Below are 27,802 nucleotides of genomic sequence, written 5' to 3' on the forward strand. Positions count from 1 at the left end.
TGAACGGCTAGCCTTTAAAACCGAGGCTGTGAATGTATGCCATTTGTAGCTCATCAATTCGGACTGGGAATCTCTAATACTAGCTCTAACTCTAGCTCCAGCTGCACCGCTTTCAGCAATTTCCCGGGGAAATCAAAAGTCTGCAGCCATCAACAATTGAAGACGAATAAAGAGGAAAACGGAAAAGTAAAACCCTAAAACAACGGTTGCCATTGTATTCACCGTCCATAAAAAATAAATGGCGTTAAAAATGTGACACATTCACCTTGCTAAGTTTCATTCTCTATCCATCAAAATCTTGGGCATCCTGCACCACAATTATGAATTAAATGGTTCCCCAAAGGAACAAGATTAAGGACTAATTACAAATCATATTGGCCACTTCCTGCTTCACAAACTTCGGAAATAAAAAACTGGCCTTTTACGTGCGCTCCTACCAGCAAAACGGGAACAAGTCCTCGAAAAATGGACGCAGTACCGACTAAATCAGTAACGAACCCACCTCTCGCCTGAGATGTCAATATCAGCCAAAGTGACGGACCGTCAACAGAAAGCATGGATAATTAAACTAGGAGAGTGATGCGTTACAGTAGTAATGTGTCATTGACAGTGTGAATTTAAAGAAATATTAATGAAAGAAGTTGACTGAAATTATTAATATAATTATTGAAATTAATGAAATATCAATGGAGCGTTAGTGAACATAAGGAGTGGAAAAATAAAATGCTACAATAGTTATTTTAATAATATAAATAGAATTGTATTAGACATTAAATGTAAATATTACAGTTTACCTTTGTTTCAATTATACTTTATTTACCATCTAATGTAAAACGTATAAACCATAACATGCTACTTAAACTTAATGATTTAAAAAGTTGCTGTAATTTTGTCCGAAACTGTATGTTTATTAAGAAAATTACATTCTATATTTTGTATTTTAGCTTACTTTCCCAACCTGAGCCGCCGACGTCTAATCTGGCCCAACTAACGAGTGATCCGTTCGGAGATCCGCTTCATTTAATAGGGCTCGAACCAAAATTAAAAGCGACCCAAAACGCCATCTCAGCAACGGATCCGAAAGAATTAAGGAGTTTATTGGATGTATCTAAGAAGATCGACTTGACCCACAACAATAGGCTAAAGATTACACCGCTGAAAAGTGCAAGGGTAAGCAATTAAAGAGATTTTTTAAATTGGTTTGATTTGAATTTGTTTAAAACGAGGACGAAACAAACCGAGAAACTCAGAATCGGTTTCGAATATAATAAAGGTTTCTTTGGGTAATTTTGTTCAGTTTGATGAAAGAAGATGGTTCAACATGAATAATAAAAAAACTCACCAATCGAACTTCTTTTGTTTACTGTACAGTTTTTCTTGTGCTTTAAAGTAGAGACACAGATTTACAGAATACCAGATGCGAAAGATCGCGGATATAAGCTCCCGATATTCGATGCCCTTGAAAAGGATGGTTTGGACTGGCCGCACCAATGCATTTTTAATTTTTTTTTTGTAGGGATATATGTTCTGCACTATAATTTCGCTGGGATATTATAATGCATTTATTATGTCAAAATAGAAATAGGCTTAAATAAAACAGAATGTAAGGGTTCTTGAGTACATTTTTATTTCATTTAACAGATTTAAGGATCTTATTTAATAAAACATTAAAGATGAAACAAAATTTTTAATTTTCTTTTAGTTTTATCTGATTTTTTGGCAGATGATAAATCTCTGTTGGCGAATTTTAAAGTATAAAATATTTTAAGTCGTATAAATAATTTTATTAAATACTGGAAAGGAAAGTTATCACATGAGTGAGTAAAATTATTGCTTTTCATTATCTAGAAATATTTTTGTGAAATTCCTTCTTTATTGCAATTTGTTTCAAATAATTTAACAAAAACATTTTCCAATTTATATATTAGGCATATAAATTGTTCATTTGGCGACTTCAGACCCCTTTTAATGTTTTCGATAACACTGTCACTCTCATTATGGTATTGTTTAAGTCTAGTAAATAAGTTGCTGTCTAAAACATTAACATCACTGGAAAATTTTAAACAAATATCACATTTATGAATTTTTAGAGTTTTATTAATTAAGTACCCACAGACGTAAATAAATGCATTTTGCGTTGGCAAGTTTTCCTTTTTGTAATCATAATCTTGCAGGGTAATTGCTTTAATTTTTTGCTCTGGAATAATTTTTTTTTTGCAATGTCGCACGTTTAGTATTATTCAAATGCTCTAAGAGAATTCCTAAGTCGTCAGCATAATTCATGTGATTTGAATGCAAAAAAGTGTGACAAAAAAGTTTTCTGAAAGCCCTTTCAAATTCTATTGGAGTTGGATTTATAGAATTGCCTTGTTGTTGTCTAGTACTGCCAAAAAAATTTTCTAAACAATCCTGGTTGATTCTTCTCAATTTAATATAGCTAAAGCCCAAACTAGAAAGTTGCTGCCAAAGTGCTAGTACAGCCTTTATTGTTATCATATAACAAGTACGAAATTTACACACTTATACCCCCCCATTTCAACAAAAATAATACTAAAAAAAAATACAAATATATTATTTCAATTTAATTATTGATCATAAACACGCGTACTACGCAAAGAAAATTAGAAGCACGCGGCGCGGAGGCTTGCAGCAAATTAAACTCCTTGTCACCGTTCTAGGCGGGTGATGGAAATCCATCACCCAGGAGGCGTGTCTGAAGTTTGGCGCTCGCACGTGTATTTTCGATCAGTTTTGCATCTGTATTCTGTAAATCTGCGGTAGATATTAAAAAAAAGGTGATAGAAATATCTGCGACAAAATTAGAGCAACCTAAAAACAAATTGGTTTTTGTATTGTATGAGAAACTGTGCAGTTGTGAGGTTTTTATTTAAAATATGCTGCGTGGTGTGCATTATACGCTTAAAAAAATAAAACAGACTACTTGAAATAAAAAAACTGTCGAAAAATATTTTGAAAGAGATTTATCAAAAATTTCTTACAGATCATCCAAACATGAGATTAGGCTACAAAACTTTTTCTAAATTGAGACCTTTCTGGGTATTGTTTCCTAATGCTAGACTAAGAGAAACAGGCTTATGTAAAACATGCGAGAATAATTTACTAATCGTACAAAAACTAAATATAGAAAATATTATTCAAGCTAAAAACTCCAAATATTTGATGCCAAGAAAGAAGATGGTTCAACGTGAATAATAAAAAAAACTCATCAATCGAACCTCCCCAAGGTTGCAAACAATACGCAACACAATGTCTAGTAAAATAAATTATATTATAACATTTTATAACAACATTAATGGCTACACTAAAAGAAAATATCAACTCCATTACTTACACAATACAAGACAAAATACAAAATTTCATTAAACATAGAAGGATACCAAATAACCAATTACCATAGAAGAAAAAGCATCATGCAAGCTCACCCAAAGTTTAAAATGAATCAAGAAAACCTCCCAAGAATAAATAACCCTTTAAATGAATATATATGTTACGCTCAATAGTCGAATTTTCGAAAGTTTTGCTTATTTTGCAGCCTCCCAAACCCAGCTAAAAAGTAAGGTTATGTTTATGTTGTTGTTTTGAATTTATTTCGTTTGTGCTCGTGAAATTATAAATATCGCAATTATTTTAAGTACGATATTTAACCATTTACCTCTATAAAAATGCAAGCTGAATTTGAGTCACATTTAGTTCGGTTATTGGAGGCTTCAGGTACTCAAAAACATAGTCTTATGGGGAAAGATCATAACCTCACTATACTTAATGATGTAAAGTAGGCAAATTTGTGCAAAGCCCAATCAAAATCCCTATCTGAACAAAGGAGGGAGAAAGTAAACTCAAAGTCTAAGTCTCATAAATCAAGCGTCTATTTTAGGTTACGCGTTTCGCCGTATTAGGGCATCATAAGACCTAAATAAAATTATTAAAATTAAATGATACAGGACAGAACGCCAATTAACAGAAAAGACATACCTATCTAAATACAAAAGCCACACACTAACATCACACTAACATAAAAATGAAATCCCTATCTGCTAAACAGTATAGAAGAATAAAGCGTTTTGATATAATAAGTATAAGTGGCGTGGAAAAGTTAATTAAAAAACGCAAAGAAGATTCTGATGCCATACTATATTTTGTTTCCACGGATGAAGTGTTTCCTATCGTTCACCAGGCACATATTTCTACGGGTCATAAACGACATAAAGGTATGTCCCTGAACAACACTAATTATTTACTAAATCTAATGTTAATATTGTACAATGCAAGTACCGCCCCATTGGCTAGACAAGCCGTTAAAAACAGCTACATATTACTAGATCCTATTAGCTGCTTTAGTTTACAAATTAGTTTGGGTTAGTTCAGGTTGGTTTGATTACCTTAAGTTGGTTTGATCTGGTTTGTTTTGATTTAGCGTGGCGAATAATCAAAAAACTAACTTAAGCTAATCAAAACCAACCTGGACTAACACAAACTAATTTGTAAACTAAATCACCTAATAGAATCCTGAAATATGTAGCTGTTTTTAACGATCACTCATAGTAGTATTTTGAAATTTATCCGATATTAATATATTTTGAACTGTACTATTGAACCCTGAAAATTTGGGTAAAATATCTATAATTTGATCTATACTATTAATAAAATAATTATTAAATTTATCTGCTATATCAAATTTATCAATAAATGTCTGCCTCTCAAACACTTAAAATAGAACTTTTATCCGGTAGAAGTGATTTAAAATATTTCCAAAGCTCTGCTGAATTATTTCTATTGTTATTGATAACTTCTGGAAAATATTTCTTTTTCTATTCTTATTTTATTTACTATTTAGTTTCTAACCCTTTTGTAGCTATCCCATAGATCTGGAGTGCTCTTATGAATTGCCCTGACATATAACTTGTCCATATTTTACATTAACTGTAAAATATCATAAGTTATCCATTTTTATATTTTAGGCTATAAAAATAGCCTAAAATATTATATATGTTTATAACAGATATTTGTTGTATATATAATGTTTTATAACAGATATTTTTGTATTTTGTATAACTTTAAACGAGGAGCAATCAGACAAAAACCGATAAATCCATTTTTTGGCTAAAACGAGTTTATCATTGAATCTTATTACATTCGGTCCGATACATCGATTGGCCATATCAGATTCAACGAAAACCCGATTTATCCTATTTAAAATCGGCACCAAAGGCAACCAAATCAAGCAAAACACGTTAAATCCATGAAAAAAGATATTTTTACCCCGTTTCATGCAAAATACGATAAATCCATGTGCAGCATATTTTTATTTTTAAAAGGTAGTTTTCTATTCTTGGCTCGAATAATAAATATTATTCACGGGTTACATTAGCTTTCTTGTCAAGACTAGTTTAGCGGGGAGAACTTTTTTTTACCTAAGATCAGTTTATTCGTCACATCGTCAGTATTTCAAGAAACGTTGTGGTAGCAACATTACTGATTTTGGTATCAGTATTGTCGCATAAGTTTAGTCTTCGTTGCTTGTTTAATAGGGCGGGCGTTTAATAAAGTATTTACTTGGGTGGTTGTTAGGTTCGGTAGTTAGTTTTAGTAGTTTACTAGTTAAATTTAGCAGCTTCCTGAAAAAAATATGGGAGATGAGGAAAGGGAGATGGATATAACTGTCAAGGAAGGTAAAAATCTGTTAAATACTATTTAACACATGCATGTACATGTTTTTGTTTTCTGTTAGGCAATATAGGTAACCGCATCAAGGTTGCAAAAACGCCGATAAAAAGAAGATTACAGAAATGTCAGAAGTACATAGATAAAGATCCGGAATTACTAGGGTTTAAAAGGCCATGCAATCATAATACGCCAAGTTTTAAGTGCAACAGTGTTAAGTTAAATGATATTAAATTAATTCGCAAAAATTTTTATGATATTCCGGACAAATCGAAGCAAGACGTTAAACTTTGTCATATGCTTGCTATTTCTTGTGCAACAAGAAAGCGTCCTAAGAAAGATGTACCAAAAAATCGTCTGCTTAATATTGCGTATTATTTAAAAACTAGAGAACAAAAAGCAGTCAGAGTGTGCCAAAAATGTTTACATCGAGCCTAAGTGTTAAAAAAGACCGAATTAACACTGTCGCAAAAGTTATACACCAGGGAGAAGTACCCAAAGAAAAACGAGGTGGTGATAAAGTGTCGCAAAAATCAGAAGAGAAGAAAACCAAAATAAGGGAATTTATCGGTAACCTAAAGGGGATCGAAAGTCATTACAACAGAAAGAAATCCCAAAGAATTTATTTATCATCCAATTTAAGTATTGCAAAACTACATAATATATACAACTCAAAACATGACGAAGTGTACCAATCAAGTTTATCCATGTTTGCTAGAATCTTCTCTAGAGAATTTAACATCGGATTTTCTTCGCCTGCTGCAGATGTCTGTTCCCTTTGTGTACGCCTTAAACATAATATCAGAAAAGAAAAGGACCCTAAGAAAAAGTCTGACCTTATGATTGAACGCCGTATTCATGAAAAAAGAGCAAATGCTTTTTACCAATTGGCTAAAGAAAACCAAGAAAATTCTCTTAGCCTTTGCTTCGATATGCAGCAGGTGCAACCTTTACCCCGGACCCCCATTTCGGACGCCTTCTACTCACATCAAGTTAGCTATTATGTATTCTGCTGCGTTGGAATGGCTTCTAAGGATCCTACATTCTATATCTGGACAGAAGATCAGGCTGGACGAGGTTCAGTTGAAATTGGTTCTGCACTTTTGACACACCTAGATACTCTAAACCTTGAGAATATTGAGGTATTCAGATTATTCTGCGACGGATGTGGGGGGCAGAATAAGAATTCCCACATCGTTCATGCCCTTTACTATTGGCTAAAAGTTAAATCCCCCCCCGGGACTTAAAGAAATATGGATGACATTTCCTGTCAGAGGTCACAGTTTCCTTCCAGCCGATAGGGTCTTTGGCCGCGTGGAAAAGAGTCTGCGAAAAAATACGACAGTGGTGAAAAAAGAAGAATATTGTGAGATAAAACAACTAGGAATTGATTGGAAGTTGTATAATATTAAAGAGCTGCAGGGAAGTTTGAAAAAAGTTACAGCCATCTCCGACTTTAAAAGGATACGCTTACAGAATACCAAAAAAAAAAAAAAAACAGAGAATATTGTAAAAGTTCAATGCCATCAAAATTACAAAGTAGTGCTTTTAAATGAAACTCCTCAACTTTTATTAAAAGCGCGAAAGACAGAACCATTTAATATAAATGAACTTCCGCTGGGTCGTCCATTTCCTGACAAGAAGAAAAAAAGTTTAATTCATTTAATGGAACAACAGTTTGGTGCTGCATGGAAAGAAAAAGCAGACCTGACCTGGTACCTAAACTTATTATGCGAGCCCAACGAAATCAATGCTGAAGAAAATGATAATGGAGAATTTCATTGTGACTGTCTAGAGGATGACGCCGGAATGCTGATTTAAAGTTTGTTGTTAAAGTTAAAAGAACTGTATTAGGGTATCATTTATTTTTCTTTGTTAAACATTATCAGGGTAGTAGCATTTATTTTTGTTTATTTAACATTTTCCAAAATTACGGTAAAAATTTTTAGGTAAAAAACATTTTCATTAAATATGTTTGACTGCGCAACGTGTTTCTTTTTTTTTTAAATAATTTTTGGAAGATAATATAAAAAATCTACGTTTGATTAGACTTATTTTGGTTAGTACTGGGCAAGCAAAAGTAGACAAATCTGTTTCATTCAAGCAAAAACCGATAAATCCATTTTTTAAATTGCAATAACTTTTTTATAAATAAACTGAAAAACTTAAAATTTTCTATTATAAAATGTTTCTTATAGCACCTACCCAAAGCAAATTTAAATTACCAAAAAAACAGTTCGGATTCAGCACCATCGGTTTTTCGCGAATAACTCAAAATTGTTTTAAATGGATTTATCGGTTTTTGTCTGATTGCTCCTCATTAACACGTTATATTTAAACCATTTTCTGAATATAAAATAAAAGAATTTTTGCCAATATATTTACATCTGTTAAATTATTGTTCCTCTTAGACAAGAAGTTTTGTAAAGTTTGAGAATTATAGTGTTTCATTGACCGATGGTAGAAGGTAATTTTTTGTACAAACACTGCGCAGACAGTAATTACATGTAAAGGCAGCAACAAAAATTAAATTAAAACATTAAAATACTACAAAATACAACGAAAAACAAAATTAAAATAAATAAAAATATAACATGGTTTGTAATGAAAAAATATATGTATCTATAAATCTATATTATACCTATATCTATTTTTAAGGGTCAGCCTTCGATTAAAATATAATAAAGTCAATTATGGTGCTGCTATTGTTTATGATTCTTGTAGGACTATTGACTAGTTGAGTGAATCCAAAACCATATATACTGTTTAATATTTTTTCACCATAAAAGGAGTATTTTGTTAAATCAAAATTAAAGTCACCGGCTATAATATTTATGCCGTCAGTGCTACTTGCTTGAACAAAAAAAATCCTGTTTCTCAAAACATATAGGATGGTACATCTGAAATAGGGCAGCAAGATTGGCAGCATTCAAAGCAGCGTTATACAGAATATAAACTCCATCCACACCACGTATACATTTTATCGCATTTTTGTTAAACTTCTTTACAATTCATTCCGGAAGTCGTAACTAAAAATAAAGTGCTGAACAAGAACCCGAGGAAAAAAAATCTTCAAATTGCCCCACGTCAGATTTTAAATTTCCACTGCGTAATAATAACACTGATTGCCAAGTTAATATTATATTCAGAAGGTTTCCCTGGTAGATCCCCACGAAAATCATTTCCGTCATAAGCCAACGTGAAACCGTAATTTCGCTAAGACATTATTATATTCTAATTTAATAAAAAAAGCTGATCTCAAATCCCAAACGCGCGGCTTTTCCCTTAACGACGTTTCGCAAAAAAAGCCCAGATAAAAGAACCTAAAAGTCTCCTTTAAAGTTTACTATGGGGCACCCTACTTCAATAAGTTTTTGATAAAAAGTTAATTGTGGTTGCTCATTATCGCAAAGTTGTGTTGTCCAATTAATATCTAAACACACATTAGAAAAGACACTGACATTTCTTTTAGAGAAAATGCGTCCGCGTTTTCTTATTGTTTGGCTCCTCTGTGATGCAGGCCAAATTCACCAAAAACAGCTTCGTGATCCGATAGACCATGATTTAGCACCGAATAGGATAAAAAGCAAGCAGCAAAATTCGAACAAATATAATCCAAGATAGATGAAGAATTTTCAGTCATCCTGTTTGAATTTTTAACATGAATTTCTAAACCAAGGGAACGCAACAAATGTCTTAGTGACCTAACTACTCTTTGGTTTGTTTCGCATTATAAATATTGCAATGACTCGCAAGAATAACAGATGACCAATATGGTAATGAGCTTAGGAGCAATTCTAGTTTTAAAACATGGTGTCACCATAGAGTTAAGTCTGCAAAACTTTGTTACGATAGTGTAATTTAAAAAAAATAAATAAATAAAAATTGGTTTATTAACTTTTAACCGATGGTCTGTAATAAATAAAAATGCTAGATAGCCCAGATGATCCAAAAAAAGCCTGAAGTCATTAGTTTTAGTTCTTACAGATTGTACAATAATCAAAAAAATATGTTAGGCCTAAAAAAGAGTTAGTTACTAGAGGCAGATACCTGACGATCTGAGCCATCTAACAAATTGTCACAATCTCCTGTCCTAAATGTTTAGAGGAGACCAAACCTTCCTTTTGAGCATTCTATGTATTGATTATTAAATTAAAGGTGCATTTAATATGAATTAGATTTGCATTTTTCTTTTTTAAATTATTTATAATGTTCCGTAGGAAAAGGGAAAGCCTAGAGTTTTTTTAATTTAGTACCCAGACTATCACTAATATTTAAATATATAATACGATTTTCTACACGTCTGTTTACTTAATCTAGAAATATAATGATTATTGAAAATATGAGATCACTTTAGTGTAACTTTAGATTGTTGTGAATATAAGTATATTTACCATACACTAAGGTCATTGCACCCGCAGCCAATAATAATAGAGTCATTTTCTGTAAACTCTTTTACCTTACCTTCGGCCTTACTCAACCAGCTAGACCGAGTCATAAAAACTAAAGCAATTAACAAAGCAAAGAATTTCCAAGCATTAACGTACCGTGGAATTAATATCAGAACGGCCACAAAAATTTATTTATTTATTTATTTCACTATACTGCAGAACCAGTTTACAAAAACAAAATAGATAATACAAAATACTAGAATTACAAAAAAAAACATTCCCTAAAAATACAATCATCAACAAGGCTAGTATTTTTTAACTTAACACTATCCAAGGAACGTAGGTTAAAGTCTAAAATTATTTATTTTTGATTTGAACGACCGTAAGCCGCTGGAAAATAGATCCAAACTATTTTCATTAAAGAAACGCAAAGTCCTAGTCAATGGAGAAAAAAACCCAACGAAACATAGAAGAGTTTATCCCTCTTTGACAGGTGTTAAAAGGAATTGCTTTCAAGTACAGTAGGACAATCATATAAACCATTTAAGATCTTATAAAACGTTAAAGCATCAGAATAATGCCGACTGACTTTAAGCTTAGGAATATTAAATTGGACACTGATAGCATGATAGTCGATGTAATAATTACAAAAAATATTAACTTCAGCTCTATAAGCCAGGGATCTTAAGAATCTTCTTATCATACTCCTGTTAATAATCTCCAAAATGTGTGACAAAAAAGTTAGCTTGGTATCAAAAACACCTAAATCTTAACTGTATCAACTGACTTTAGTTCGTTATTGGTGATTGAAAATTGATGATTAGAAATATAATTACGTATCCTGACCAACTGTGTGCGACCAGTCAAAAAACTGTGAGAAAATTCGACCAAAGTCTTACCAAGGCTCATAGCCCCAAACTTCCCAACTAGATGTTCATGACCAACCCTATCAAAGGCCTTTGAGAAGTCTGTATACACACCTGTACAGACCTCTCAAAAGCACCAATCAAATCATATTGGTAAGTAAACAGGTTAGTCACCATAGATCTACCCTGACAAAATCCATGCTGATGATCACTAAGAAATCGCCTACAGTGCCATGAAAATCGCACAGGAAACAACATGTCAAACAGCTTAGGAATTACAGACTGAATACACACACCTCTATAGTTACAAATATCAGTTCTATCGCCATTTTTATGAATTGGTGTTAAAAAGCTTACCTTCCAATAATCAGGAAATTTGCCTGATGTCAAGCAAAGATTGAAAAGGTGATGCAGAGGCTTACTCGAGTGCACACACAGTTTTTAAGAAAAATAGATGGGATACCATCAGGGCCAAAAGAATTTTTATTAGGAAGGCGTAAAATTTCGTCAAATATATCCAATCAAGAAAAAGAGATGTGATTTAAATCCAGACTGTAATCAAATGTATAGTAAGGAGCCTTGCTGATAGGTTGCCTGTATATAGTTTCAAAATACTTAGCAAATAAGTTTACAATATCTTCACCATTGCCAGCAATCGCGGCTTCCATATGCATGCTATTGGGGTATGAATCAGACCTATGCAATCCATTGATGTGTTTTCAAAATGTTGGATCATGAGAAATTTCATAATTTAATCTTCCAATAGATGACCTAAAACATTCATCACGAGGAGTTTTACATTTACTCCTCACATTTAAAAAATTAACATAATCCATAGGATCCTTACTATTTTTGAATTTTGTGTGAGCAATCTTTTTTTGAATAGCAGGATTCTATAATTTTCTACTAAACCTATTTCAAATAAAGAAATGTACCAAACAAATTTGGCAAGCCGTTCACCTGCTTAAGATTAAGATGGTTACAACAACTACATAGCACATTTGCAGATGATATAGACTTAACCGTCTCAACACGCAGTCCGTTCACAGAGTTCCTCCATACCGTATGTGGCAGATTAAAATCACCACACAATAAAATATCACAACTAGTATGAACACACAAGATCCATGGATGTATAGAGGCAAATTCCTCATAAATTAATAAAGGAGAAGCAGAAGGGATGTAGACAGCACCAAAAATGATATTCTTGTCACTGCATGATACAAGCACAAAGATGTGTTCCAGGGTTGAATCACTGGTCTGTAATAACCTGGCCTTAAAACATTTACGAACAGCAATCAAAGTGCTACAACCCCTTTACCTCCCCGTATTTGTGTAACTTCGATCCTGACAGAAAATATTATTAAAGTATACATTGATGTTATTATAACAAACCAATCATCAATCATAAAAAATCAGGTTCAGTAAGTATTTCGCCAGACATTTCGGACCATAATATGGTATATACTGTTTTGGATTTTGCCAAAGGACGTGATACTGTTAAATACATCCAGTATAGAAATTATAATAATATAAATCGCGATCAATTTAACTTAGACGCAGAACAGCTACCATGGGATCATATACAGTATTGTGCATAAATATAGCAACAAGCGATGTTTTTAAAAATATTATTTGTTCCTTTATTTATTCCATATTATTTCTTTACTTTTAAGTACACGCCTCTGTATTATTTATAAATATACCGAGATATCATAAGAATGCCAATGCAGAGTAAGGAACTTCATGTTTGTTTATTTATACAATGTGCATAAATATAGCAACATTCTTGTTTCGCATTTATTTTATCAGTTAAATATCGGTTTACCTGCTGTAAAGTTGTTATTTTTGAATCTCAGAATTAACTTAAAATGGGTCGCTCAAAAACCGTCTCTGGTGATGTAAGAAAAATTATTGTAGAGCATTTCGAAAATGATGTTAGGCAGAGTGACATTGCAAGAAGCTTACGGCTTCACAGGTCAATCGTATCCAGAGTTTGCAAAAAATTTCGCCATTCCTGGTAGACCCAGAAAAACAAATTTGAGGATGGATAGGCAGCTGCTACGAATTTCCAAAGAAAATCGTTTTTTTGTCTTCTTCCCAAATTTTGGCAAAATTAAAAGAGGGTGGAGGAGTAAACCTCAGTTCCAGTACCGTAAGGAGAAGATTACTTGATGCCAACTTACCTGCTCGTCGCCCCGCCAAAAAACCGTTACTCTCAAAGAAGAAAGTCAAGGCTCGTTTACACTTTGCCCAATCTTATGTCCACTGGTCTGTAGCTGATTGAAAGAAAGTCGTATTTAGTGATGAATCTAAATATAATTTATTCAGGACTGATGGAGTGATGTACGTCAGACGCCCCAGTGAACAAAGATTAAACAAAAAGTACATTTGCCCCACAGTTAAACATGGAGGGGGAAATATTCTTATATGGTGATGTTTCTTGGCTCGTGGCATGGGACCCATAGTAAGAATAGTGGGCAAAATGGATCGTTTCATGTACAAAGACATTCTGCAAACACTTAGTGCCATATATCGATAAAGTCATGCCAGTAACAGCCATATTTCAGCATGACAATGATCCAAAACATCTTCTCAATTTGTTAAGAGGTGGCTATCCGATGAAAAAATAAATGTAATGGTCTGGCCATTTCAATCGCCAGACTTAAACCCTATAGAGAATTTATGGCATTACATTGACACCAAAATCAGGCACCTAACCTGCTCTAATACAAATATTCTCTTTGAAATAGTGGAAAAGGCTTGGAAAGAAGTGAACAATGACTATATTATGAAATTAATTGAGTCCATGCCAAGACGATGTGCAGATGTTATAAAGGAAAAGGGGTACTCCACGAAATATTGAATTGATTTTAATTTAGTTGGGTTATATATTTTTTGTTGCTATATTTTTGAATAATAAATTTGCATAAAACAATTTGGTGTTTTATTTATTATGATACAAAAAATATGATAATATGAAAATATAAACAGGCTCTAACTATTCTTGTAAATAATATATAAACCTTACTTATAAAATAGATACTAAAAGATATATAACAGGAAAGTTCAATGTTGCTATCTTTTTGCACAATACTGTATATTATACACAAGATATAGATAAAAAGATTGACATATTTAATAGGAACATATTATTTTTAATAAATAAACATGCTACGCTATTATCCAAAAAGGTAAAAGAAAATCCGTTTACGCCGTGGATTACAAATAATATCAAATTTCTTATGAAAGAAAGAGATAAGGCTCATCGTAGATATTTAAAACAAAAAACTGAAGCACACCTCTAGTCCTATAGGCAATTAAGCAGTTTTACTAAGCATGCTGTTGGGAGGGAAAAAATCACCTATTTCAACACAATATCACAAAAGCATGGAAGAGAATTTTGGAATGCTGCAAGGAAATTAAACCTTGGTTGTAAGAGGAATTCTGGCTTACCAGACAAGTTTTTAAATGCAACTGCTCTTAGGAACTATTTTTCAGGTTTAAATACTACAGCTGATACACCTTCAAATGAAAAACTTAACTTTTATAAAGCTAACAGGCATTTTAACACAAGGTCTTACCGAAATTTTACACATTTGGATGAGCCAACATTAATTAAAATCATTAAAACAATACACTGTAACGCAATAGGTGAAGACTCCGTAGGCTTAAAAGATCTAGAAATGTGCCTACCATATCTTACAAAACCATTATTAAATATTTTAAATAGCTGCTTATTACAAAATTTTTATCCTACAATTTAGAAAAAAAAACTATTTTGAAACCTCTAGCAAGGGTAGCTGATCCAAAAAGGTTTAAAGACCTTAGACCCATTAGTATACTGCCTCTGGTATCCAAAATTTTAAAAAGGTTCGTGCACCAACAAATATGCAGCTTTGTTGATTTTTATAATATTATCCCGGACTGCCAATCGGGTTTTAGAAAGAACTTCAGCACTACCACGAGTCTAGTACACCTTCTTAATAACTGTAGGATAAATGAGGAAAAAAAGGAAATAACATGTCTTGGATTATTGGATTTTAGTATAGCTTTCGATACTTTAAACCACGAAATGTTATTAGCAAAGCTTTATTATTTTGGTTTTTCGAATAACGCGATTGATTTCTTTAAGTCATATCTTAATAATAGAGCGAATTGCGTAGTAATAAACAAGGCTTCTACAACTGAAAAATCAAGTTATTATCCTGTATCTACCGGTGTTCCCCAGAGTTCTATTTTGGGGCCGTTGCTTTTTTCATTGTATGTTGCAGATATGAAATCCTGCATAAAGTACTCAATGTTACAACAATATGCTGACGATTCCCAGCTGTATACTTCATTTTCACGTGAAACTCTACCCATAATAGAAGAACAATTTAATAAGGATTTAGAAAATATAGATAACTTTTCCTGCGACCATAATTTGAAATTAAATTGGTCTAAATCATGTGTAATTTTTCTGGGTGGTGGAAAGAACGGCCTTAATGCAGCAACAACTTTAAGTTCAAAGATTCGTAATGAGCAGCTACCAGTAGTACGAGAGGTCAAAAACTTAGGAGTATACCTTGATAGCGGTATTTCATTTCAAACACATATAAAAAATAAGCTCAAAATTGCATACATGCCTTTTAAAAAAACTTTACAGCTTAAAAAATCATTTACCTCCTAAAACTAAATATTTTTTTATGTAACACACTTGTTTTATCCTTATTTGATTATTGTGATGTGGTATATTCGGATTCATTGACTGAAGACTCCGCTTACTCAGTACAAAAACTTCAGAATTGTTGTATGCGTTTTTCTTACGAAATTCCATTTAGAAGTTACATTTCTCCTTATTTAAACAATAACTTAATTCTAAATATGAAAAATCGTAGAAAATATCACATGTATTTTTTCGTGTATAAAGTTATAAAAACTAGGGAGCCATTATATTTAGCTAACAATTTTACAAATTTTTTTCATGAGCATAACACTAGATTTATAAATTTATTTAGAATACCACAACATAGAACAGCAAATTTTCAAAAATCTTTTGTTTTTGTCGCCTCTCAACTTTGGAATAGAATTCCGGCTAATTGCAAAAGTTTTCCGTTTACTGCATTTAAAAAATATATTCGTAAGAAACTGCTTGATTCTCAAAAAACAAGACTTAATCTATAATAAAAATTAAAAGAGCTGAGCCGCTCGATCTTCTATTGCCGTCTAATTATTATTGTTATAAATATTAATTATATTACCTTTCCTGCATGGATATGCAGGAACCTCCGCCTGCTTCGCCTTACTTAAATACTTAAATATGATACTCAACACATGCATGTCTCGATTAATTAAGAAAATCTTTTTTTTTTACTTTTAAGGTTTTTGAAGGGCTATGCCACACAGGTTCTATCTGATGAACCTGTGTAAACGGTTCTCTATAATCGAGGCATGGTCCTATTTATCATCTGTTTGGTGAGTTGTACAACATATGTATATTATTATGCTACAATTTTGTATATGATTATTTATTTACCTTCATGATGAATAAATTTCTTTTGTAATTTGAATTTTAATTTGAAGTCGGTGAATTTTAACTCCGAGTCCAGAAAATCTTCATTAAGCCAAGACTCCACCAAAATTACAACATCATATATGCAACTGTTGACAATGTGTTGCATATCAGCTATTTTAGTTCCAAACCACCCGCATTATGAAAGAATACAATTAGTTTTTTGGAGTTTGGTTAATAACATTATTCTTCTTTTGTTGGACCACCTTAAGAATGCCATTAAAATATTGTATGTATAAGTTCTGTTCTGTACGTGAGCGCAAAGTAAGGGCATTTTTTATTTGCTTACGTTAAATAGGTGTTAGGTCAGCTTTTATTTTAATTTGTCTTTGTTCAATTTGCCTAGACGATAAAACTGGGAAAGGTAATATTTAGTCTTACAAGCACTCAGTTACATACTTCTTGTCATGATCTAAACGATCTTTGGATTCTTCAGCATTACTCTCAGGAACATCATAAAATTATAACATTCTTGGATCTGGAAGCTCTATCGTGCATTTCCTCGTAAATCCCTGCAGGGGTCTGCTCGGCAGCCATGTTAATGTTACTTACCCCCTGAGATTTTAATTGATCCAACTCATACTTGAGGTTTTGGACCTCAGATCTAAGCTCAGATACCAATTTTCTCTCCTAACCTCGAGTTGTCAGATCGTATTTCAGCAAATTGATCCTGAGCACTGTTCGAAGCATATGGCTGCAAAACACGTTTACGGGCTGTAACGAAATCGCTGTTGGCGATAGCAGGCGACGGCAACAAGTTCGACAAAGATGCCTGCTGATCTTGAACCTGATACGGGCCACTCAGCAGATCGGACGGCGCCAACGATGCACGGCACCCATCCTTAACGGCGGTACATTTTTCACAACACCAATTGTGTGAACCAGTCTTCCTAGCTTGTGCGACAACTTTATTAAAACTGGAAACGGAAGGGCCGGTACAGCCCCTATGGAACCAAGAATTACACAAACTACACTCAACTGAACTAGAGTTTGAACAAGACCCACGACGACATTTACAACAACTACTCACGTCGGCCATCTTTTGTCAATTTGGACGGCCACATAAACAATATTTCTTAATCTTAGACCATCTGTTCTAAAAAACATAAAAACTGCAGAAACTTCAGCTCCTTGAGCAGTAACAAAAATGTGACTCTTTCAAAACTCGACACGTTCCAATCCAAACAAACTCTATCAGAGTCAGCAGGTCAGTACGAAAGCCATTATGTGAAACAAGAAAGAACAGAAATTCCAGGCAAAGATTTGCCATTCTCACGACATTAGAGAAATTATAACAGTTAGAAAACTCCAAATATTTTTAAATTTAAATTTTAATAAGAATTATTTTTTTTTACAAAAAACAAAAATTAGATACTTATATTTAGATATTAGATATTTATATGTCTTACTTTTCAGGATAGCCTATTTGATAACCTATCAAAAACGCCCAATTCCGCCTCGGACTCTCCGCTGAATAATTATCGAAGAACTAACGTACGACGTTTGATACTACCGAAATCCGCAAATAACACCACTCCCGGATCAAACACTCCGAATATCTTAGACGTTTTGCTCAACGAGGATAAAGAAAACCGGAGCAATTTGGATATAACCGCTAATAGTAGCGGAGGAAAACCGCAACCCCATAAACTCACGTTTGATAGTACCGTAAATGACAGTCTGATCAACCACAGCCATTCGGTGGAAACTCAGACTTTCAATGTGGTGAACTCTACTAGTAAGGAGCAAGTGTCCGGTAAGAATTGAATTTCCTTGTAAGTTATAATTTTTTTTTATTTGCCTCTGTTTACATGATACTATTTAATGGATTTATTTAACATCTTTAATTATATCTATTTACAAAAATGGCAAAAAGAAGGTTAAAAAACAATTTTAAAAAGATACAGGTTTGTAAAGTAAATTACAAAACTCAAAAGAAAAAATCAAAATAATAAGTCCAAATTATCTATAAATATACATATTTACAAAATAATACCATATTATCTATATTACTCATAACACAATCCTATACTATTCCACACATTACTATCATAATAAATAACTACTAAATAACTATAAATAATAACATAATAATGCTCAGTGCCAAATGAATGCGATAAAAATTTAACAGGGAATCATTCTATTCTCGTAAAAATTTCTTATCAAAGAACTTAAATCCGCCTAATGATAATTTTTTGAATCTTTCAGGAATTTGGTTATACCGGGTGGTGCGTCTCCGAGCGGAACATAGGAAAACCCATGTAAATTTTAAGGGGGTCAATTATTGGCTTCCCTGTACATTTTATAGAAAAAATGTAAGATAACTTTTTGAAGAGACCAATCTGGCAAACCCTCGTGCAAAGTTTCAAAAAATTTTAAGAAGCGAATCTTGAATTATTCAATTAAATGTAATTGCAAAATTACCAAATTTTCGGTTCAGGTAAAACCAGACACCAGCCACCAGCAAACAATTTGTTATAAGGCTTTTTCAAATCTGACGTATAGCCGAATACAAGAAATTTTTTTTTTCGTTTTATCAATCTCACAACCATACATTCAAAGTAAGACACGTTAACATTACTTTTTTATCTAAACTTTTATTTAATATAACGATGAAGAAACCAATAACAATTATTATTATCGATTATTAAAAAAATAATTTTATCATACTTAGAATTTAATTAAACCAATATCTGAAATATTTTCAATTTATTTTCCCATCAAGCCTATCTGGTCCATTTCAACCATTAAACCTATTGTTAGTAAATTCGAGTCCAAAGACATTGCAATAAATAATTGTAAATGTTTAACCCAGAAGATCGAATACAATAACTTTTTTAAAAATAATAGAGAATTACATAAAAACATCAATTATTTAAATGTTGATATTGGGAAATTTTATTACATTCTAACGAAATAGCGTTTTGTAAGTGGTTTAGATTCTCAAATTTTACACTTTTATAAATGACATTTTTAAATGACCCCACAACTTATTTAAACCATAGTGTTAACTATAATAGTAATAAGGCCCTTTATCGTACTTTTCATGCAAATAATATTAATCTGTATGGGATTTTAGAGTCTAATCACGCCAGTAACTTTGGTTCAGACTTGGCATCATTATTACATACACATATTTTCAAATATTTTAAAATTAATATTTCATCGAATAAATTGTCTTTGAATCATCAAATTAATGAGTCTGAACTGATTACTGACCGTGAATTGAATTCTTTATTATATAATAACTTTATTCTTAATATACAATCCCTAAGAAACAAGAGGGATGAGCTTCATCTTTTGCTGGACACATGTAATTTTCCTGATATTGTACTTCTGACTGAGCACTGGTTGAGGCCTAGTGAATGTTTTTTAATATCTGATTATGTTCCTATATCAAATTTTTGTCGTCAACAATCTGTACATGGAGGAACCATGATCTTGGCTAGGCAAACAATTGAAACGATTTTTTGTAATATTGATAAGTATGATAATCTTCTGTTAGAGAATGTTTTTGAATTCTCTCTTTCTTTTTGTAAGCGTTTTAATTTATATATTCTTTGTGTTTATAGGCCACCTACAGGAGATTGCTATGTTTCTGGGCAAACTTGATTCTCTTTTATCCCAGTTGTCCCTACACTCTAAGGTTATATTGGTTAGTGACTTTAATATCAACTACACTGATGAAACCTTGCCACGTACTTCTCTTTTAAGTATTTTAAATTCTTACGACTTGAAAATGCACGTTCTTTCTCCCACACAAATAACTTCTTCATCTGCAACTACAATTGACTATTTCTGTACAAATTTTGATGGCGTTTTATGCACAGTACTCCCATCTGGTAATTCCGACCACGAAGCTATTCTTGCTAAAATGCCATATAATACTGTATTATCTATAGTTTTTTGACTAAATTGTGCAAATATGCCACAAATGAAAATATCCTTGTATATCATCAGAAATACCGTAGTCTGTACAGAAAGACAATTAAAGCTGCAAAATCTAATTATTATAGGAATCGCTTAAATATGTCATCAAATAGGCAAAGAAAGTGTTGGTCGATTATTAATGATTTTAGACATTGCCATAGAAAAGTATCTGAACCGGAGTTAAGACCTGACATTTTAAACGACTATTATTGTAATATACCTAATATCTTGCTCAAGGGCATTCATAGTAACATTGATCCCTTACACTATCTTCAACAAGTGTCGGTTGAGCATTCATTTTTTTTTCATTCTGTCGATCTTACCGAAGTAAAAAATGAAATCAAACGCCTAAAAAACCGTAAATCATCTGGAGCTGATGGGATATCTTCGAGGTTGTTACTCTTTTTGCCTGATTCAGCCTTAAATGCTTTAGTTTCTGCCATAAACAATTCTTTACATATTGGCATTTTTTCCTTCATGTTTAAAAGAGACAGTGGTTATCCCTCTTCATAAGGGTGGAGATTTGGATCAGCCTTGTAATTTCCGTCCCATTTCTATTTTCTCTACCCTCTCTAAGATAGTTGAAAAACTTGCAAAAAGCAGAATTTTGTCCTTTTTACATCATAATGGCATTTTGTCTGTAAATCAGTTTCAATTTCAAGCCGGTAAAGGGACTCATGATGCTGTTTTTAGCTTTTTGGAGAGCGTCTATGTGTCCTTGAATTCTGGAGACTCATCGGCGGCAGTGTTTTGTGATCTATCCAAAGCATTTGACTGTGTGGATCATGGAATATCCACACAGTCAAATGCATAAGCTCGATAAATATGGTTTTAGGGGCGTAGCGTTGCGATGGCTTGAGTCCTATCTATCAAATCGTACTCAGAAGATTACAGTGTCTGGGCTCCGCACGTGCTCCGCTCCGTGCGGAGCTATTTACATCTGTGGTCTGGGCGTTTGTCTGCTTCTAGATCCCTAAAATGCGGCGTTCCCCAGGGTTCAGTGTTGGGACCACTGTTATTTTTACTGTATGTGGATGACTTGAGTTCATTGAAACTGCAGGGCAAGGTGGTTCAGTTTGCTGATAATACCACCATACTATGGAGCCATAAAAATTCTGATTATATTAAGACTTGTATCCTTGAAGACCTTCAGATTTTATCAGGGTGGTGTGCTTCCAACAGGCTCGTGTTTAATGTAAGAAAGACGTCTATTATGGGGTTTAAGTGCGATGTTCAGGGTCTGATGTCTGACGAAAATTCCCTCTTGCAGAATAAAGAGTTCTGCAAGTTCCTAGGAATTACCATTGATGGTCGCCTTCGGTTTGAAGATCATATTTTATATTTAGCTGGGAAATTATCTTCTGGATGTTTTGCAGTAAAAATGGCAAAACAAGAGCTGGGAGTGGTGGTTGCACGTTCAGTGTACTTTTCACTTATTGAATCTTAGATTCGGTATGGCTTGCCTTCTTGGGGTTTAACCAATAAGGGGCTACTTAACATTGTTTTTGTTATTCAAAAAAAGCAGTTAGATACCTGTGTTCTGCTAAGTTAAGAGATTCTTGCAACTCTTCATTTCTGAAAAAATCCTAACTCTTTTTTTCACTCTTTATCTTAGAAACAGCTGCTCTTATTCACAAAATTCCCAAACTACCCTCTGACACTGGCCATTTGACTCGTCGTGTAAATGATGTTCCCCTACCTATTCCTACGTCTTCCCTTATCAAAAACTCAGTTAGCCAAAAAGGCATATTATAACCTGGATGACTTATTATTTTATCTCGTACATTTTGAATAGAAGTTTTAAATGAGTCTATGTAACTTTTTACTAATATAACATCAATACCGCGTTTTTGGAGTTGATTAAATAGAATTTCACAATGCGGCATTATTAAGTGAATAAAGTTTAACCAATACAGAAAATTTACACTTTGCAAAAATGTCTTTAATCCAATTGCCTGATTTATTGTATTATAATCTTGGTCAATCTCAATTATCTTCTCTAGGGCAGCCAGAATATCAACCTGGTATAAAAATACCGTGTCCACACAACGCGTGTTAAAATACCACCTTGTCGGCACCGCTCTGGGTAAACGAACTTTAACAAATTCGTCAAGAACTGCTGTACGCTTTGGGGATCGACTAAAAAACGTGGAAAACCCTTGTAAATTAGCAAAAAAGATTTTAACATTTTTATTCTGACTAGAAGCTTTTTGCAATATTAAGTTTAGTTGGTGGGCATAGCAATGAATAAAATTAGCAGCAGGATAACGTTCTTTTATTTTTTTCTGCACGCCACCCAATCGTCCACTCATAGTAGATGCTCCGTCGTAACTTTGTGCAATTAACTTTTCCGGTGTTTTATTTATTTTTAAAGTTTCTAACTCTTTAAAAATTACCTCTGCCAAATGTTCAGCTGTGGTTCCTGGAGGCATAATAAATTTTAAAAACCTTTCGTGAACAACGCCAGATAATATATAACGCAATATAAAAGTCATTTGCGTTTTATTGGAGCGTTTTTATCAGTGGTTTCATCCACTTGAACTACAATATATTCAGCTGACTGAATTTCCATTTTAATTTGTTCTTGAGCCACCGATAACATTGAATCAAGTAATTCATTTTGCACAGTCTTAGATGTACCTTTAAAAACCGTCGCCTTGTCTACGTATTCTTTAAATATTGGATCTAGCTCTGATACGAAGTTTATTAGTCCACGAAATATTCCCGGATTATCAGACGATTCTGTCTCATCGTGTCCTCTTAAAGCCAGCTCAAATGCCCCACAAAATTTGACACAGTCTATTATTTTATTTAAAATATATCGATTTTTTGATACATTTTCGTTAAAAACTCTTACGGATTGTCGGTAAGCACTGTCTAACTGAGACCGAATATCAACACTACCGATTGTAGCATAATCTACGGCACTTTTCATGTGGTCTGCAGATAAAACATGTTTTTTAATTTTCTCTTTTAGATGCCTTAAGTGAACACCGTTTTTACACCATAAAGAGTCATTCGAAAAAATAAGGCATACAAAACAGTAAAATGCATTACTTATTTCGCACCCACAAATCCAGTCAGTCAAATTATACATAGACCGGCGAAAATTGCGATGAACCTCTTTATCTTTATTCTTGCTAGTCTGCTTAATTTTTAGATCTGGTAATGGGCGACCCATTTCTTTTAACTCTAAACGTTTGTCGAAATTTAGTTCATTTTTTAATTTTAAGTTCTTTAATTCTTTGCACCGCGAACATACTGCCCTACTTGGTAAAAAATAATTAAAATTAAACTCAAAAAAACACTGTCAAAACAAAAAATATACGATAAAAACTTCTTCGGGAAAAGACTTCGGGCTACACTTGCCGGCATGGCCTGAGTTCTGCTGAAACGTATGCATTTAACATATTGGGGTCATCAATGAGCATCAGCCCGATTTGGTATTTAGCGTTGCAGGTCTGCGGTGAGTGTTTGGGCGTCGCGCGAGGTGCGTTTATTCGGCACGCTTAAAAAGGTTAAAAGAACGCTTTATAAATGATTGTAAGACGTGCAATTATGTGAGTTCTAATTTAATTTTAATAGTTCTATTTTATTTTCTTAATTTTTTTATTTTTTATTACGGGGTCATGACCTAACAGAGTAGCCGCCACTGAATATAAAGGCCCAATAGACGAGAACAATCAGAATGCGGAAGTTGTTCCGCAGAAGCCATTAAAATTAGATCTTCTTTAAGTGCTCTCCGATCCTTAATAACACTAAATTGCAAAAAATCATATCTTAGTAAGGAGCATTGGCTCAATTTGGACCCATGTTCACAGGACATTATCGACTCGAATTTATCTAAAGAACGCGTAGTAAAATTTTATCCCTTACCTTGCTGGACACCTTCTATAGTATTATAATAATTCCTGTTTTGTGTGACAATATATATATTTTTTTAATAACTTTCGCATATTTTTTAGCTATTTAAGGGTTTATTCTTATACAATATTTATAATTGAATGCACAAGTTCTTTTGTCTAGTTCAAGCATTTTTTAAGGTATTTCTTAAAAATAAAAGAACATCGTACACTTTTGAAGCAGCCATATTTACGTCCCGCTTAGAACATTGAAAGGCTAGAATTAGCCTTGCCGTGGAACTAGGGACAGTTTGTTTTCTTGCATCTTTGATATATACCAATACCAATAATACCAATTGCTTATGAAGAAATTGGAAAAAAACATACTTTATAATATCATAAAAATTTGTCACTTATTTTGACAGGGCCAAACAATACTATTCCTCTTTAATAAAATATTAATCTTTTTTTTTCATTAAATATGATAGGATACTCTATAAAGAAGTCAACATTCAAAGTTAAATGAATGTAAATCACGAATATTAGAGAAAAAAACAATAAAATCGCAACGCCGCTCGATCGCATTTTTGATTCCACCAACACAAGTAATCTTTATTTTTATTTTTATTTTATTTTATTTTATTTACGCCATTCAACAGAAATACATCCAATTACTGAATGGGAAAAAAATACATTTACAATCAATAACAATAAGGAAATGCTTAAAAAGAAAAACAATGAGAAAAGTAAAGAAAAAAAACAAAGTTTTACTAAGAATAGTGTACTTTTTTATATCTGCTATGCTACAGTTAAATAAGTCACATTGACCCTGAACAGAATTATATATGTTACAGGCTCTGCGTAGTGGAGAAAATTTGTTAATGTTAGTCCTTGGTCTAGGTAGGTAAAATGTTTGTTAGTTTCTGGCTGATATGCGAGGTATGTGAAAGTTCAGTTCTTGTAATAATTCTGGCAAGTCGATTAAGTTGTTCACTAATTTATATAGAAACTGCAAATCAGCAGACTTTCTTCTATCTTCTAAAGAATGAAAGAAAAATCTTTCCAGTAACCGTGCATGTGGAAAACCGATTTCTGGGTACACTCCATCGCATTTATAGCAAATAAATTTTAGAAATTTTCTCTGTATACCCTCAATCTTTGTTTATTTGGTTTTGGTAATAAGGGGACCAAACTTGAGAAGCATACTCAAGTATGGATCTGACATATGAGAAGAATAAGATTTTTAGGCTGAGGATATTATTAAAATTATGAGAGTTACGTATTACAAAACCTAGCATTCTGTAGCGACGTTTGACAATATCTGTAATATGTGGCTGAAAAGAAAGAGAGCTATCAAATGTTACACCTAAGTCATTCAAAAGTGTTGATCTAGGGACTGTGACATTGTCTATGGTATAGTCATAAATAATAATTTTTTTCTTTAAACTGAAAGAAACAACATTACATTTAGCAGCATTTAGAGGCAGGTTATTATTTTTACACCATGCATTAAGTTTGTTTAGGTCACTTTGAAGTAAAATACAGTCCAAAATGCTGTTAATTCGATGAAAAACTTTTTTATCGTCCGCGTATAATAGACTATTTACAGAAAGTTCATCAGATATTTTATTAATAAATGAGTTGAAAAAAAGCGGTCCCAAAATTGAGCCCTGCGGGACCCCAGAGGCGGCAACAATCTTTGCCGAGCTTCGACCATAGCATTCTACGTACTGGGGGCGGTCACTCAAGTAGGATCTAAAAAGATTCGTTAGGCCGGAAGAAAATCCATAAATTCGATCGAAGTTGTTAACGAGAATGCCGTGGTCGAGTCGGTCAAAGGCTTTAGAAAAGTCCGTATATATGACGTCGACTTGAGAGTTGTCATTTATTGATTCAGTTATAAATTCAGTAAGAAAAACTGGATTTGTTGTGGTACACCTGCCCTTCATAAAACCATGTTGTCTACTGTCAATCAGATGTTTCATTGATGGATATAAAGCAGTATGCAGAACACGTTCAAAACATTTAGAAAAGTTATTAATTATTGTTATAGGGCGATAGTTTTCTATAAGTTTTTTGTCACTCTTTTTGTGTACAGGGATAATTTTAGATATTTTCCAAAGATCAGGAAAGCTTTCTTGTTTTAACGCTAAATTAAAAAGGAAAGTTAATGGTTTAACAAAAGCTATGGCACAATCATAGAGAAGGAAAGCAGGAATTTTGTCGGGTCCTACAGTTGCTTTTGGTTTAATCGTTTTAAGAGCTCGTAATACTTCATCTTCCGTGACGTCGTCACCAGTGACGTCGTCAAAAAATATGTACATATAAATATTTATTATTAACCCATTTGACCCTGAAACTATATTTTTCCGAATTTGTATATTTTTTTCTTAAAAACGGTCAATAGAAGGTCCCATAAGTCGAGAAAAAAATCATGATTTTTTTTTCAATTTCCAGTTTTGGAAATATCGGCGGTCCTTTTAAAAGGACGGTAGGATAAAGGGCTACTATTAGAAAATTAAGTAAAGACTTAAAAATATGTTTATATATCTTACAAAATGCTTAGCAAAATACTTAAAACTTAAACTTAAAAACTAATTTGTATGATATTCCACAAAACAGTTTTTTGGGTGAAGTCCAACTTCACATTTTTGGCACACAAAATTTGCTTTTTTGTGGCACACAGCACATTTCCGCTGACTTTCGTGATATGTAACTAAATGATCTAGTCAATCGTAACGTGAGAATTGGAATGCAGTTTTTGGCAATTTCGAAGGTCCTCTGTTAGTTGTTTTCCTGTACGTTTCGAGCAGCTGTGTCCCTAGGTCCTTTCTAAACTGCGGTTGGTCAAGAGTACCACCATTATTCCTATGGAGTTGCCACGAGTTTTGTGAGGCCATGTCTACACAGTGGGAAAATAACGGAAAATGCCACTTTTTACCTCGTACTGAAACTCTATATTGGCTTATGTTTTGGTCACTACGGTCTACACCTCCCATATTTTCGTTGTATGCCTTGATCAATTGAGGCTGATCTATATAAACATGCTTTTTTTCAGCCTGTGAAAATCGTTTGACCTTATTTACTGACAAAACTGAACATGCATTAGTGGCTAAAGTAACAACGCTGTTGTCATTCCATTTGCATAATGCGATTTCATTATCGGCAACACCCCATTCAAATATACCTCGTGTCTTTTTCTTCAGAACTGCCGCATTGCTAAATGGAGATTGTGGGATCCGGTTTTCACGTATAGTACCAGTTGCCTTGATGTTCCTCAATTTTGGCTCCTTTAGAAGTGACAAAGATGTGAAAAAATTGTCAAAAAATATGTGAAAGGGCTGGTAAGGCATTTTCTGTAAAACATCTGCATATTGCAGAACAACTGACGCTCCCAAACCCAGGTGTTTATATTTGTCCGGAATTGTTGTCGACGCACCTTGGTAGGGATCAAAATAAACAATGTATCCAAGGCGTAGGGTACCTACCCAAAATTTATACCCCCACCTTATAGGCTTGCCTCGAATAAATTGCTTA

At 33.2% G+C, this 27,802-nt stretch overlaps 1 protein-coding gene across 2 annotated transcripts in view; it reads left to right on the forward strand.

Moving 5' to 3' along the window:
• The window catches only part of LOC126745147 (nuclear pore complex protein Nup98-Nup96), a 139,045-nt gene that overhangs the window by 34,207 nt on the left and 77,036 nt on the right, over positions 1 to 27,802 (forward strand). For both annotated transcript variants that reach the window (XM_050452868.1, XM_050452869.1), the window contains exons 8-9: positions 945 to 1,170; positions 17,910 to 18,249. In XM_050452868.1, the coding sequence (XP_050308825.1) occupies positions 945 to 1,170; positions 17,910 to 18,249 (566 nt within the window). The remainder of the gene's footprint in view (positions 1 to 944; positions 1,171 to 17,909; positions 18,250 to 27,802) is intronic.

The sequence above is a fragment of the Anthonomus grandis genome, chromosome 15, assembly GCF_022605725.1.
Source record: "Anthonomus grandis grandis chromosome 15, icAntGran1.3, whole genome shotgun sequence".
Lineage (NCBI taxonomy): Eukaryota > Metazoa > Arthropoda > Insecta > Coleoptera > Curculionidae > Anthonomus > Anthonomus grandis.